The sequence below is a fragment of the Cornus florida genome, unplaced genomic scaffold (genome assembly GCF_030987335.1).
Source record: "Cornus florida cultivar Cherokee Brave unplaced genomic scaffold, ASM3098733v1 CherokeeBrave_3.0.0_Hap2_Chr07, whole genome shotgun sequence".
Classification (NCBI taxonomy): Eukaryota; Viridiplantae; Streptophyta; class Magnoliopsida; order Cornales; family Cornaceae; genus Cornus; species Cornus florida.
Window position 1 is genome coordinate 14,852,111 of NW_026775577.1, and position 15,225 is coordinate 14,867,335.

Consider the following 15,225-nt stretch of genomic DNA (forward strand, 5'->3'; position numbering starts at 1 on the left):
TGTGGGTGACTTGGTGTTCTTGAAAGTATCACCAATGAAGGGGGTTACGAGATTTGGTAGGAAGAAAGGGAAGTTAGCTCCTCGATTCATTGGACCTTTTGAGATCACAGAGAGGGTTGGAGTGGTGGCATATAGATTGGCTCTACCACCTAGACTATCAGCTGTTCACGATGTTTTCCATGTCTCCATGTTGAGGAGGTGCTTGAGGGATGAAACTCAGGCCATTGACTGCACAGAGGTCCAGATTCGTCCTAATGCAACCTATGTTGAGATGCCTGTTCGCATTGTTGACAGTATGGTGAAACAGTTGAGGCGGGCAGAGATACCTTTGGTGAAGGTGCAGTGGAATCATCAGGACGAGAGAGAGGCTACTTGGGAGATAGAGTCAGAAATGAAGGAAAAGTACCTACAACTCTTCGAATAAGGTATACAAATTTCGAGGACGAAATTTCTTTTTAGGTGGGTAGAATGTAAAACCCTAAAATTTCGTACATTATTTTTTTTATTATTTAGTATTTAGTATTTTAACGTGATAGTTGAGATAATAGAGTTTTTTTTAAAAAAAATTTAAAACTTTAAATAAGAGTCCTAGGTTATCTCGAATACAGTTATATTTATCCTTTATATTTTACATCGTATCAGTACGAGGATATTATTTTTCATAAAAAAAAAAAGAAGAAAGAAATTACCGAGAGAGAAAGAGAGGAAGCGGGTTACTGATTTTTCGTTGGCAATCTGCAGTAGCCGGAAAAAGAGATGGTGACCAAAGGATCGGCTAGAGAGAAAGGTTTAACGATATTTAACAGGCAAGTTAATCTTGCTTTATATACTTGTATATGTACGAAACTCTGCCTAATTACGATTAATCAAGAATTAATATAACATGTTTTTATGAATTAGGGTATATCGATCTGATGTAAATTAGGCATAGAATGGCATGAAACTTTATCACATGTTCTAATAGCACTGAATATAAGTTTAAATGGAGGACACTTACTTGATGCGCATGTGTGTGTGTTTGTGTGTATAGATATTGAATAAATGTAATTCACATGTTTTTATACTTGCTATATGCATGGTAAGCTTGATTAATAGACTGATTTGATCTTATATGTGTGTATATATATGGAAACTGATTTGGTGTTATTATATATCAATATACTTATACGAATTGTTTGATTTACGGAGAGTTAGAATTCAAGTTCAGCGTGGAATATTTTAATAAGTGAAATAATTTATTGTTGTAAGTCTTGCATTCAATTTGATGTTTCAAACTTAAGCTTTATTGACTACAGAAAGCTTAAAAGTAGACTTTGGGGTCAATAGAAGGTAGAACCGTTAGATATTGGTTGGAAAAGAAAAAAACAGATAGAAAAGCAAATGCATTATGGTGGTGAAGACCCACTTTGGGTTCTTCTCTACGAAGCACATTCTTGGCAATGGAAAGTGAGGGAGAGTGTGTTGCCGTGAGACATCGGTTTGACTATTGAAAGTTATCACTGGAATCTACTCGCCGAGCCTAGTCCGTTGGGGGCAATACCCGGGTTCAACCGAAATGAATAATATATTTAATTATTTTAAATTTTGAAAAACAAATATAGAAGAGTATTTTTTTTTAGTATTCAAAAAAAAAAAAATTATTGAAATTCCAGAATATTAGTTTTTAGTATAATGGACTTAGTTTTGCTGAAATCCAGATTTTTAAATGACATTTTGGTAGTTTTACGAAATTAAAACCCGAAAAAAGTATTATTTTTAGCACTAAGATGGAGAGTACGGAAATATTATTAAGACTTAGCTTCTGAAATTTTGTAGCGAGTCATATCTAATATTAGGCTATGTCCAGAATTTTGTACTCTCACTAGTTGGGTTTATAGGGTTCTATTTTTAAATTAAAAGCGTGTTTGGGTGTATTACTTATTGATTTTAAATTATTAATTAATAATGTATTTCATAATTCACCATAAATAATAATGATGAGTTTGGATTAGTCGGAGGGCAGTCAGGGACTGACTCTATGATGACTTTTGGGTATGGTCAGGGACCTACCTATTTGGGAGTGCACTACCCTTTTTATTATGGCCATGGGTCTAATGAGCCCTTATTGTGTGGACGTGATCAGGGATCATCTGGGGAGTAGACGTACAATCCAGCCACACGTGTGTTTTTGGTAGTCAGGGACTATACGATTCACACCATTTTTATTGGACGGGAGCCCGGGGCTCATGTGAGATATGCCGATTTATTAAAAAATAAAAGATGGTTATTTATTAAGTTTATAATTAACTGGGTTATACACATTTGAATAATGAACTTATTTGAGTTGCTTATATATACAGGAATATAAGGTAAGGTTAATTTGCTGAACGATGATTGTGTTTAGCATTTATTGCTGAGCTTGTGAGCTCACCCCATTATCACATTTCAGGTACACGTTGAGTAGGAACGTGATGGGATTACATGATGGTGATGGATTTTGGCTTGTTTGTTGCATTCTTTGGTTTAGTTCATTTTGTCCAGTTATCATGGATTATTTTTGACAAGGTTGTTTGATATTATGGTTGTGTCGATTTAATAAATTAGAGGGTGGTTTTCATCTACTTCTTTTTTTAATTATTTCTATTGTAAAGTTGTGGATGTGTAAGGAAAGTCATGTCAAATCTTAATACGAGATAAGAGTTAATGTATTTAGGACTTTGGGGCGTGACATATGAGGTTTTCGACTCTGATTCTCTTTACCTTAGCCTCAATATTAGCTATATCAGCTGAACAATGTGGTAGACAAGCTGGGGGTGCCCTATGCCCAAATGGGCTATGCTGCAGTGAACATGGTTATTGTGGCACCACATCTGACTACTGCATAAAAGGTTGCCAGAGCCAATGCAGGCCTGGTGGTTCAACTCCAAATCCCCCCAATCCCACCCCTTCCCCCGGCGGCAGTGGCGGCGGCGACATTGGCTCCCTCATCAGCCTAGCACTTTTCAACCAAATGCTTAAATACCGGAACGATGCTAGATGTCCAAGTAATGGATTCTACAGATTCGATGCTTTCATCACCGCTGCGAAATCTTTTAACGGATTTGGCACAACCGGAGATGTTGCTACACGAAAAAGGGAGCTTGTAGCATTCTTGGGTCAAACATCTCATGAAACAACAGGTTAGTTAGTTTAAATCTTAACCCTCAATTTGTTTACTATGATTAAGATTACTAAGCTCTTGTATATATATATTTTTTGTTGCTTACACATAAAGCCTAATTGTTTTTGGTGCAGGTGGGTGGCCTAGTGCACCAGATGGTCCATATGCATGGGGATATTGCTTCATTCGGGAAAGAGGCGAACCGGACTATCCCTGTGATCCGAGCAAGGGGCCATGCCCTCCCGGTAAAAAGTACTTTGGTAGAGGACCCATCCAACTCACTCAGTAAGTATCCGAGTTCTCTTGCCCATGACATATGATCGATCATTTTTTTTTTTTTTTTTTTTTTTTTTTTTTGCCAGAGAAAAATCTGAACTTTTTCCTAAAAGAATATATATTTGGACTAGGCATATCAAACAATAGATTAACTTTCTTTAACCTTTGCCTTTTTTATTTTCTCAGCAACTATAACTATGACAAAGCGGGTAAAGCCATTAGGGCGGATCTCATAAACAATCCGGATTCGGTAGCGACAAACCCGGTCATATCATTTAAGACTGCCATTTGGTTCTGGATGACCCCACAATATAACAAGCCCTCAAGCCACAATGTCATCACCGGAATATGGAAACCATCCGATGCAGACAGAGCAGCGGGTCGGGTCCCGGGTTATGGTGTCATCACCAACATAATCAATGGTGGGAAGGAGTGTGGCAAAGGTCCAAATGATAAGGTGGCTGATCGGATTGGATTCTACAAGAGGTACTGTGACATACTGGGCTTGAGCCATGGCAATAACTTGGATTGCAACAATCAAAGTCCCTTCGGGCCATAAACAGCTCTGGTGTTAAAGAATTGGAGACAAGAATAAGAATATTAGTAAAATAATGGGATGGACCAGCCTATGTAACTAGTATCCAAATAAGAGAATTTGAGAACTACCACTTATTGTATTTTCAAATCCAAAGTTTAAAATTTGTGTGTATTTTATTTTGCTCTTCGTCGTAATGAAATCTCGGGCAATTTCATGTTTGTGTAATTGAGTTGGTCCTTAACTTGAGTCAATTATCCAGGTCAGTGTTCAATAAGATGGGCCAGAGTCAAGATATCCATATTGTACATGTTGTCTAATTGGGCTAGGCTTAATTTGATTTAAAAATATAGAGATCTGTTTAATAAGATGGGTTAGAGAGTCAAATATGTGTGGTCCTCGGGGTTGTTGTTAGGCCTGTTTTAGATACAACAAGCTAACCCGGATGAGATGGGCCAGTTGAGTAAGAGGATTCTAGTACCCATATTCTAATACTAAACTTTGGGTCTGAACTTAGCTCCATAGACTTCTATTAAGCTGGTATCATGGTCTACGCTTTGTTTTGCAATAAATTTATTACAAATTTTACAAGTTGATTGGTTAATAAATTGCCTAATGAATGATTTTGATTGGTTATTTAAGCAAAATACAAGTAATTGGAAGATTTCACCTTCTTATTTTTTTGCATAAATAACCACTTAAAAACAGTAGGTCTGACAATTTACTGAACTACTTGGTGTAAAAATTATTTCCTTTCTTAATAAATTTAAGAATGAGTAAGTCCTGGCCGGTTGAGTGTCCAATTCTTTGAGATAGTGTGTCTGTATAAAAAAAAAATAAAACAAAATATATATATATATAAAGAATGAGCAGAGGATAAAAGAAGCAGGATCTGTTTAGAGGTTGTCTCTATCTCACCCAAAAAAAAAAAAAAAAAAAAGAGAGAATACAGGTAAGATTAAGAAAAGAAGAAATAGTGGGATTCATGCAAATAAATGCATGTGATTGGTACTCCACCATTGTGTCTAAAAATTAGAAAGTGTAAACCTCACTCAATTGATCATTGCTGAGTCAACATGAAACCATGCTCAAATAGCATTATTATTCTCCTTTTTCTTTTTCTTTTTATTATTTTTATTTGAGGCCATGATTCAATTCTTGCCAATATGTCATTGATGTCACAACTGTTTGAACAACAATTCCTTAATTAAAGGTGTGCTATATATATCAATATTAAAACCAATTGTCTTCATAAGTGCTAACTTTTAGGGATAAGATATAAAGCTAAACCAAAAGGTCACAAGTTTTTCTTAGATTTCTAAATTCCAACACTAATCTAAAATAGGCAAGTCACTGAGGTTGATTTTAGTTTTAATATAAAACATTGAGATGCAGCTTCTAGACAATGTCTTCCTTAATTATACCGCCATGCATGACCACATCCCTAGTTCATTTTCCTTATCTTACCGCAATTATCTCCACTAATGTCAGTAGCTGGAAACAATGGAGTCAAGATCTAACAGTCACTTCTCACTCCTCTTTTTTTCTTATGATTCAAGCATATCCGATTGAACAAAACACAGAATTGGACACGCTACAGCCCACACTGTTACACATGAGACTTGTAAAAGCCACCATGCATGATGACCACATCCTGGTTGATTTTTCTTAGAATTATCACAAGAGCAATCTTTATTCACTGCCTATAAATACCCATCTCTCTTCCTCTATAACCTCACAAACTTTGAGTGAAAAGAAAATAAAAGAAAATGAGGTCTCTTGGAGTACTAGTTTTGTTCTCTCTTTTCTTCATGGTAATGTCCTTGGCACAAGGACAAAATGTTGGTTCTCTTGTTAGCAAAGCGCTGTTTGATCAGATGTTAAAGCACCGCAACGACAGCAACTGCCCCGGCAAGGGTTTCTACACCTACGAGGCTTTCATAGCTGCTGCCAATTCCTTTGGAGGTTTCGGAACAACCGGTGACACCCCTACTCGTAAAAGAGAGATTGCAGCCTTCTTGGCTCAAACTTCACATGAAACTACAGGTATAATCTTTCTTTGCTCTATAAAATGTCTTGTACTCTTAACAATTATCCATCATTATAAGTGGCAGTATTATCATAAATATGACTAATACTAGCTACCGATAATGTAAAGCAAAAAACAAGTACCATGTGTGGTCTAGTTCGTGTGGTATGTTCTCGTCCCTAGGCTCTTTATGATGTTGAGAAACATGCACACTGTACTGCATCGGATGGAGTACAATTGAGATCCATGGGACGCAGTACAACACAGCATATTGTAATGCAGAGGATCCATAAGAAAAATGTCTCACCCTTGCTTGTTGAATATGTTCAAGTGTATATATTTTAGTGTGTACAGAATGAGAAGAAAAGAAAAAAGATTATAAGTGAGATGATATATATATATATTCATGATGGATCTATATATATACCATATAGGTGGGTGGGCAAGTGCACCAGATGGTCCTTATGCATGGGGATACTGCTTTGTTCGGGAACAAGGCAATCCACCTGATTACTGCGTTGCAAATAATCAATGGCCGTGCGCTCCTGGTAAAAAATACTTTGGTCGTGGCCCCATCCAAATTTCATAGAAAGAACTCCTCTCTCTTTGCAGAAAGCATGAACTTTTTATTTAATTGGTTTTAAATATGTTGATTCAAAATTTGAAGTATCATATTTAAAAAATAAAATTCAATTAGAAAATGATTTTCAAAATTAATAGTCTAAGCCCAATAGCCTGACCAAATCACAGCTTATTATATTTAGTGAGTCCAATATTCCACATGATTAATTGGCATTGCCCAATTCAATCTTGTTCTAATTGAATGATCATTTAATCACCTACTTAGTTGGTAGAGAAGAGGGACGGACTTACATGTATGTGACGGGCCAATTGCGGCCCTTGTATTTTCATTTTAGTAATATACCCTTGTTATTTTGTCTTTTTCAATTATATACCTATAAAAGATTATTATTGTCCTTTTGAAAATATTTAAAAAATTCATTATTACCCTCCTCACATAATTTTTGACTCTTTCCTTACAAAGAAGTATTTAATTTATGTTGACCAAGTTATTGAATTTGATCACGACTTGGCAGCAACTACAACTATGGTCTAGCAGAAAAAGCCATAGGGTCTGATCTGTTAAACAATCCGTATTTAGTTGCAACCAACCCAACCATATCATTCAACACCACAGTCACCAAAGCCATCGTGCCACGATGTCATCATTGGAAAATGGACGCCTTCTGCTGCAGACAGTACAGTGGGTAGGGTACCGGGCTATGGAGTCATCACCAACATCATCAATGGTGGAATCGAATGCGGAAAAGGCGTGAATGCTTAGGTGCAAGACCGTATTGGATTCTACAAGAGGTACTGCGACATATTGGGAGTGGGATATGGCAACAACCTGGACTGCTACAACCAGAGACCTTTTGCTTAGGCATTTTGATCATTAACAGTTTTAGTTAACTAGTCACTTTTTATAATAAAATAAATCAAAGTTGATTACTGAATGTATGCAGTGTGCTGTAGCTTCAAGAATAATCAATCAACTTTTTTGTCCAGATGATAGGGTGCAAATATATAAATATATTAGAAGGGGTTTTGAGGATTTGGAATTGCCATAGAACTATCCATGACAATGCGAAATTTGCAAAAAATAAGAATGATTTGGGAAATTTGGAAAGCTCAGGAGGAGCTTAGAATTTTTCATTGAAAATTGAAAATCCCTTGGACACCGTTTCAGGGATGATTTCTTGGCAAGGACCAAACATATGCCACCAGTCAATGAACCATCTGGGGACTTTTAGATTGAAATTCTTTTGGAAAAGGATAAGCCAGGAATGGCTATAATCCTGATTTTGGAAATAAAAGGTATTGTACTAGGCATCCTGATAGTCCCAGTAATTGAAAGTTTGAGGGTTGCGAGGCTAAGAAAATTGCCTCAGAGCATTAATATTTTTACCCCAGGCTGCCGGGGTAAGGAATTTTTGAATGGTACATGTGGTGTGAGAAATGAAAGACTCATCACCGGGTTTTGAATGAGTTTGAATTTTGATGGAATCAGTGTCCACTAAAATAAATTCATAAAAATTTTGTGTTTTCTGAAAATCTGATGTTGGATAATGAAAACCTTTGACAAAATGATTTTGAGAAAGTAAAACTAGGTTTTGGTTAAAAAGTTCTTTTTCAACCACATAAATGGTTGATTAATTTGGTTTTTGAAAATAACGAGATTTTTTGAGAGTGGGATTGTTGACCACCACTTGCTGTGAAACAGATCTTGAGGAAATTTGTTTATCTGATGCTGAAGAAATTGCAGCATAAGTTTTTTGAAGGGGAGGAAAAACTGGTTCTTGGGATTGTAAGTATGCTTGGATGGGGTCATACTGGATTGGGGACATGTCTATGACATGTTGTGGAATTGTGGTTAAGGCTGAAAACTGGTTTGTAATTAATGGAGATAGACTAGCACACATAACTTCTTCATCTTCCTCGACTTTATCATACCAGGTTTTTTTGGAAGGGTTCTGAGAAGAGGATGATTGTGCATATGCATCTTTTGTTTTGTGCGGTTTTGTGCTTGCAACTGAGGCTCCTTTACTTGTCTTGGGAGGCATAGTAACCGCACTTAAGCTCCTGCTTTTCCCTGCAAAAATTCCCTGGTGAGAAAATCAGGAAGAGAATTGTTTTCTCCTTTTATATATTCAATATCAAAGTCAAATACAGAAAGAATAGCTTGCCATCTGGCGAAAATTTCTTTTGAGGCTATGTTATGAACATCTTTCTTTAAAACAGTTTTTACAGATTGGCAATCAACATGAACTAAAATTTTTTGATTTAGTAAGTCACTTTGAAATTTTGAAATGCATAAAACTATAGATAAAATTTCCTTTTTGACTGTAGAGTAATTTTGTTGTGCTTGGTTCCATGTGCCAGAGGCGAACTGAACTAGTTGTTCCTTGTCACCTATTTTTTGTTTTAGGATACCTCCATATCCTAATTCAGATGCATCAGTTTCCACAATTTTGAAGGCTTCTGGATCAGCAATAGATAGGCAAGGAAGGTTTTTTGCTTTGCTTTTAAGGATTCTAACTATTTTTGTATGCTCATCGGACCATGGGGGAGGGGACTTTTTTTAATCTTTGGCGCAGTGGAGCACAAAGAAGAGAAAAATCCTTGAAAAACTTAGAGAGATAATTTAGGCACCTTAAAAATCTTTGAAGCTAGGTTTTGTCTTTAATTTCATCAGGGAATTTATCAGCAAATTGGATGGATCTGTTGATTAGCATGACAGTTCCTTGGTGGATCTGAAAACCTAAGAACCTAATCTTGGTCTGAAACAAAGTTAACTTAGATAAAAAAAAAAAAGGACTAATCCATTATGCTTGATGGTTTGAGCAAATACATTGAGATGTTTCCAATGAGCATCTATAGAAGAAGAAAATATTAGTATATCATCAATATAAACAATTGAAAAATTCGTAAGATGAATAAAAATATCATTCATAATTTTTTGGAATTCTGAAGTGGCATTTTTTAATCCGAAAGGCATCACATTCCATTCGTAATGACCAAAAGGAACCGTGAAAGCTGTTTTGTATCTATTTTTTTCAGCAATTTGGATTTGCCAAAAATACTAACTTGAGATCAAACTTTGAAAAAACGGTAGCATGAACGAGATGTTGGATTAGGTCCTTTTTATTGGGCAGGGGGTACCTGATCCATTGAAGAACTTCATTGAGGGGCTTGTAATTGATAACTAATCTGGGAACACCTTTTTCTATTTCAACATTCTTTTGGACATAGAAAGCAGCACAGCTCCATGGGGAACGGCTTTTTCAGATGAGGGATTTGTTTAATAATTCCTGTACTTCTTTCATACAGTAATCAAGAAGTTCTTGACTCATTTGGCTAGGACGAACTTTGGTGGGGATATCCTTTTCATTGAAAGATTTTTCATAAGGTAATTCAACAATGTGTTGTCTTCTGTGCCAAAAAGCGTTTGGGAGATCAGAGCAAACCTGACTTTCAAGTCTTAATCTGAACCTTTGAATAGAGTCTTGGAGGCTTTTTTGACTGAGTCGGTCATCAATCTGTTTGAAGATTAGTTCTTGTTTGAGAAAGTCTAAATGCTTTGTTTTGCTTTCAATCTTGTTGACAGCAGGGACTTGAGTAACATAGGAATCCTTAATGGTATTGAGATCCTTGGTGTCTATAGGATGAGCAAAAGGAAAGCAAATTTCTTGTTCAACTAGACTTGTTGAAATGCCTTGGCTATCAACTTTGAACGGGTAAAGAAGAGAAATAAATGCAGTTCCCAAAATAACAGGGGCATTGAGGTCTTTGACAAGGATGAAAGGTGTTTTAATACAAAGACCCTGATTACAAACATGGGTTTTGGTTAACTTGTACTGAATAGTGAGTCGTGAACCATTAGCACCTTGAAGCCGTTCATTGGTTTTCTCAAAGTATTTCGTAGGGACAAGTCCTTCATTGATATAATTGAGATCAGCACCGGAGTCAATGAGAGTCACTGTATGAATGGTGTAGTCTTTGTTGATGACAATTTTTAGATTAACATGCCATTTCTGAAATGTTATCTGGGTCAGAAGGTTGATGTAAGTCTCATTGTCCTTGGTGGGATTTTCAGAAACTTGTTGTTCAAGTTTTGCAAGGGACTTAGGTAGTAAGGCATCTATCTGGGATTGTTGGAAAAGGATTTGGCTTCTGAGGGTAAGAATATCATGAGCAGTGGAATCTTTCAAAGCCTTGCCCTCTTGCTTTAGGAGTGAAATCTCTTGCTTGGTTTGTTTGATTTCTTTATGGAGATCTTGAATCATAATTAGCATCTGGGGTTGTGTACCAAATCTTTCAAAGATATCAGTAAGGTTGTAAGTATTTGGTATAACAATAGGAGCTTTGTCATTTCTTTGGCCAATGCTGTTGGTGAATTTAATCAAGCATTCCTTGCGTTGATCGCGATCTTCTATTTTGTCAATGAGTTCCAACATGAATTCTTGGTCCTTAGTAATCATATAGATGCATTTGGTTTTGATAGGTTGGTCATCCAAAGATGGGTTGGAAGAATCAGAATCATAATCTGTATTAGCATGATAGTCATCTTCTTGAATACCATTGATATCATGGTCGGATTCTTCATCTAAAAAGTTTAAAAGAATTTGCATCAGTTGGCTCCTGACGGTTTCAGGGGGATTGAGCTCATTGATCTTCTGTTTGGCTCTACAATCGCATTTGTAGTGACCTGTCTTGCCACACTTGAAGCATTTTATATCTGCTTTTGAGGTGGCAGGTTTCTTTTGAAAATGTTTTGGAGGAGGGGTATTTTTCTGTCTATTTTTCTCAGAAGAGAGATATTTATCTGCAAATGAGGGTTTGCTCTTGTTATACCGTGACCTGTTTTCGTATCTCTTGGGAAAAGGCTTGCGGTAGCGGGTGTGACTTTTTCGTTTGGAAGGAGGGGTTAGGTTTTCGAAGCCAAATTGTTAGCAAAAAGTTCCTAATTCCTTTCGGCTAGTGGCATTCTCATGCTTGATTTGCTGTTGGAGTTTGAAATCGGTGAAAAGAGCAATTCCTTCAGCTGTGATGGTACTGATGATGTCACCATAGGTGAGGGAGTCATAAGGAATACGGCCATTATGTTTTGATCTGAAATGCTTGCGAATTCTCTCAGCAAAAAGATTGGGGAGTCCAGCAATGAACTTTTCTTTTCAAAAGGCTTGGTTATAATCAGTCCTGGTGAGGACCTTTGAGAGGAAGACATCCTTGTACAATCTGAAATCCTGGAGTTTGTGACATCGAAGGTTGGCTAGAATTTCTGAGGTCTTGTCTCTAACAATTGAGAGGTCACCGAGGAACTGTTTGGCGATAGAGAAAATGAGAGTAGCAACTGCATCTTCTATATCTGCACCTTCTTTTATTTTGATAATTGTTCCTTCAGGAGTTATTTTAACAGAGTTAAGAATGGCTTGTCGTTTATCTGGAGTGAGGATGTTGTCCCACCATCCTTTGAGTTGGCTTGTGAATCCTCCTACTAGGAGTTGTGCTATAGCATGATCAGAAGAGTCATTCTTGGTTTTGTAAGCAGTGCTGACCATTGTCATTTCTTGAAGTGTATTGAGAATGTGATACTCAGTTTTGCCATCTATATTCCATTCATAAATGGTACCACCATGATAAGCAGCTTGGGAAAACTGGCCTCGTTCTTCGATCTGGAGGTTAGGGAAAGTTGGCCTGGGATAATAATTTCGAGAAGAAGTTGGTTCTAAAGTATTGACGTGTTGGTTCTGGAAGACCTCAGTAATTTCATCAATTTCAGTATCAGTACCAATTTCTTGGTCAAGAGTATTGATGGCTCTAAGAGGTTTTTCAGGCGTATCAGGAATCATAGTTGTGGAGGTCATAAGGGATTCGATACGCTTAATCCTGTCCTGTGCTTCTTTAATGGCACTACGTTTTGATAGTTGTTTAGACAAGTGTAAGGGGATTTCATGGGGTATGAAAGGGGGAGCATTATCAGATTGAATGGGGATAATTTGTTCTTTCTGAAGCAAGGTTTCCATACGAGAAAGTTGATCGCCAAGTGTCTGGAGGTGTTGGTTTGTGTAGTTATTTTGTTCCATGATGCTTCGGACATCACGGGTCGTGGATGTGGTATTGTCATTGGTGACTGCCTTTGTCTTGAAAGGAGAAGCAGTAAGTGTGACTGTCCCTGATACCTTTGTCTTGAATTCGATTGCCTCGGCTGGGAGATGGATGGCTTCAAGAGCCTCACCACGTGATGTTTGCCAGGTGATGGTGGATTTGGTTGTGACATTTAAGGATTTGATTGTGGAGAAAGAAAAATCAATATTGTTGTCGAGACAATATTTTTCAAACCATGTGAAGAAAGGGGCTGAGAACTTATGTTGTATGCAGAAAGTATACCACTGTTCTCTAATAAGGATGGTTTTTTGAGCTGAAAAGGTTTGGAATACCATTGTCTTTTGGAATCATTGATCGCAGAGTAGAAATCTTTGCGTAAGAAGTCTTTATCGATCTCATAAACCTTTTCTATCATGTAGAGCTGATGAACCTGATGATCGGGATCTTCAAATTGAGAATCATTTGGGGATGGAGGGGAATCATGATGATCTTCGTTTAGGGGAGGGTTTTGCAGACCTTTGTTTTGAGAACTAATTTGTGTAGGTAAAGGAGTGCTGCGAAGAGGATGGATGTCTTTTTTCTCAGTCTGTATGCTAACATTGTCCTGGTAAACTGGGTTAGCAACTTCTTTGTTTTTGACACCAACGAGGTTTGGATACCTTGTAGGCATTCCTGAAAATGATTTTCGGGAAGGGGCTTTTGAATAGTTTGAGGAAGTAGCATGAGAAAAAGAGGATCTAGAAGTTTCTATTTCTTAGATAGAAGGTCTAGATCTTTCTATTTCTTGGATAGTAAGTTTATTGGGCCTGTTAGAATTAAATCTAACATTTACCGTGCCATTAGAAAATTGAGATATTTGTTCTAACCTTTTATGCTTGATCTTTGAAGGAGGAGCTGCATGCTCGAGAATTCACTCTGCCGGGAAGGTGACTTCATTCCAAGTGATGGTCCTCGGAACATAAGTTTGTGAATTTTTGTCACTAGTATGAAGAAGAAGGGTTTCTCCTTTGGGAGACTCACGAAGAGCATGGGGGCTGACTTGGGTTGTATAGACTTTGTAGTGGATTCTATAGACGACATTGAAGGGTATGGCTCCATCCATCATTTTATAACCACTACTTGAAACATTGAGGGTTAAGGTATGGAGGATTATTAGATCATCAAGAGCTATTGAATAATTTGGAAAACAATTGAAGTATTGTGGGCCATCAAAAAGACTAGTTTGGCAAACTCTTAACAAAGAGGTTTCAAAATCGAGATGCCTACAATCCCTTAGAGTAAGCATGATAGCAGTGTTAAGTCCCCTTGAGGTAAGAGGTTTAAACAGATTGATGAACGACTCAGTCAAAAAAATAACTGATAATGAGCTATGAGAGAAACAGAATATTGAAAAGGTTAAATAATCAACGAAATAATGAAATAAAATATGGAAATATGCAAGTTAACATTAAACAACAGAACATGAATAACTTTAAAGAACTTTTGATTAAAATATGGAACTTACAACTTTGATCTTTGAATACAACACTTTTGTTCTGAGCCGAGCTCCTTGGATGAAGTAAAACTAAAAACTTAAACTTAAAAATTACAATTTGAACTGAGAACTTTTGAAATGGAAACTAAAATCTAAACTTGAAAATGAGCCTGCCTACAATGTCTTGAGGAGCTGTTATTTATAGGGCCTCGAAGGAGCCTTGGGGAGCTTTGGATTCCTTGGAGATAAGGATGCAGCAGGAGGCCATGTGCAAAGCCTGAAAGGCTGATTTGAGGTGATGTCTTCTGAATGATGCTGGAGGCCATGTGCAAAGCCTGAAAGGCTGAATTGAGGTGATGGCCACTGACTTGCCTTGGATTCCTTTTTTGAAAAGCTTGTTTGTCATGAACACCGAAAGGTGCTAAAAGCCTGAAAATTTTAAATTGTAGATTTTCCCTTCTTTTTTTTTTAAATGAAATGATGATTTTTGAGAATATTGTTTACTGGAGCTGTTGGGTAAAAATACCAAAACAGTCATCTTGATTGGGTTGGGCCAGATCTGTTTGGGAACCATGGAAAGAACCTGAGCCTTCACTTCTGTTGGAGCCCAATTTTGAGAAGGCTATGGGATTGACTTGGGCTAAAGCTTCCATGAGGAAGGCTTCATACTCATCTTGGGATTTTGCTGAAGAAAGCTTTGCTTGGGCCTGGCTTTTGGATAGGAGGAAAGCCGAAGACTCTCCTAAGCCAGAACATGATATTGCAGGGTGCTTTGAGAACCATTCAGAAATTGCTTCTGGAGTAACATCTTTGATAGAGAATTGGTCCCACCATTTGACTTTGAAAATCCTTCCTAGAAGAGGAAGATTAGAAAAAGTTTTGAGGATTTGGAATTGCCATAGAACTATCCATGACAATGCGAAATTTGCAAAAAATAAGAATGATTTGGGAAATTCGGAAAGCTCAGGAGGAGCTTGGAATTTTTCATTGAAAATTGAAAATCCCTTAGATACCGTTTTAGGGATGATTTCTTGGCAGGGACCAAACATATGCCACCAGTTAATGAACCATCTGGGGACATTTAGATTGAAATTCTTTTGGAA

The 15,225-nt window shown here is 37.1% G+C and overlaps 1 protein-coding gene and 1 pseudogene across 1 annotated transcript; both read left to right on the forward strand.

The window, feature by feature from the left end:
- Positions 1-2,710: 2,710 nt before the first annotated feature.
- LOC132266514 (endochitinase-like) lies at positions 2,711-4,194 on the forward strand. The gene is made up of 3 exons (XM_059767404.1): positions 2,711-3,158; positions 3,274-3,424; positions 3,602-4,194. The coding sequence occupies exons 1-3, from the start codon at positions 2,711-2,713 to the stop codon at positions 3,972-3,974; spliced, it is 972 nt and encodes a 323-aa protein (XP_059623387.1). The 3' UTR covers positions 3,975-4,194.
- A 1,497-nt stretch (positions 4,195-5,691) lies between these two features.
- On the forward strand, positions 5,692-7,527 carry LOC132266517 (endochitinase-like; annotated as a pseudogene).
- Positions 7,528-15,225: the final 7,698 nt, after the last annotated feature.

What these genes read in the sequence shown, in the direction of transcription:
- LOC132266514 (XM_059767404.1), top strand. Translation starts at nt 2,711, where the DNA reads ATGAGGTTTTCGACTCTGATTCTCTTTACCTTAGCCTCAATATTAGCT. An exon ending in AACATCTCATGAAACAACAG is followed by an intron (nt 3,159 to 3,273) that starts GTTAGTTAGTTT and finishes TTTTTGGTGCAG; the next exon opens with GTGGGTGGCCTAGTGCACCA. An exon ending in GGACCCATCCAACTCACTCA is followed by an intron (nt 3,425 to 3,601) that starts GTAAGTATCCGA and finishes TTATTTTCTCAG; the next exon opens with CAACTATAACTATGACAAAG.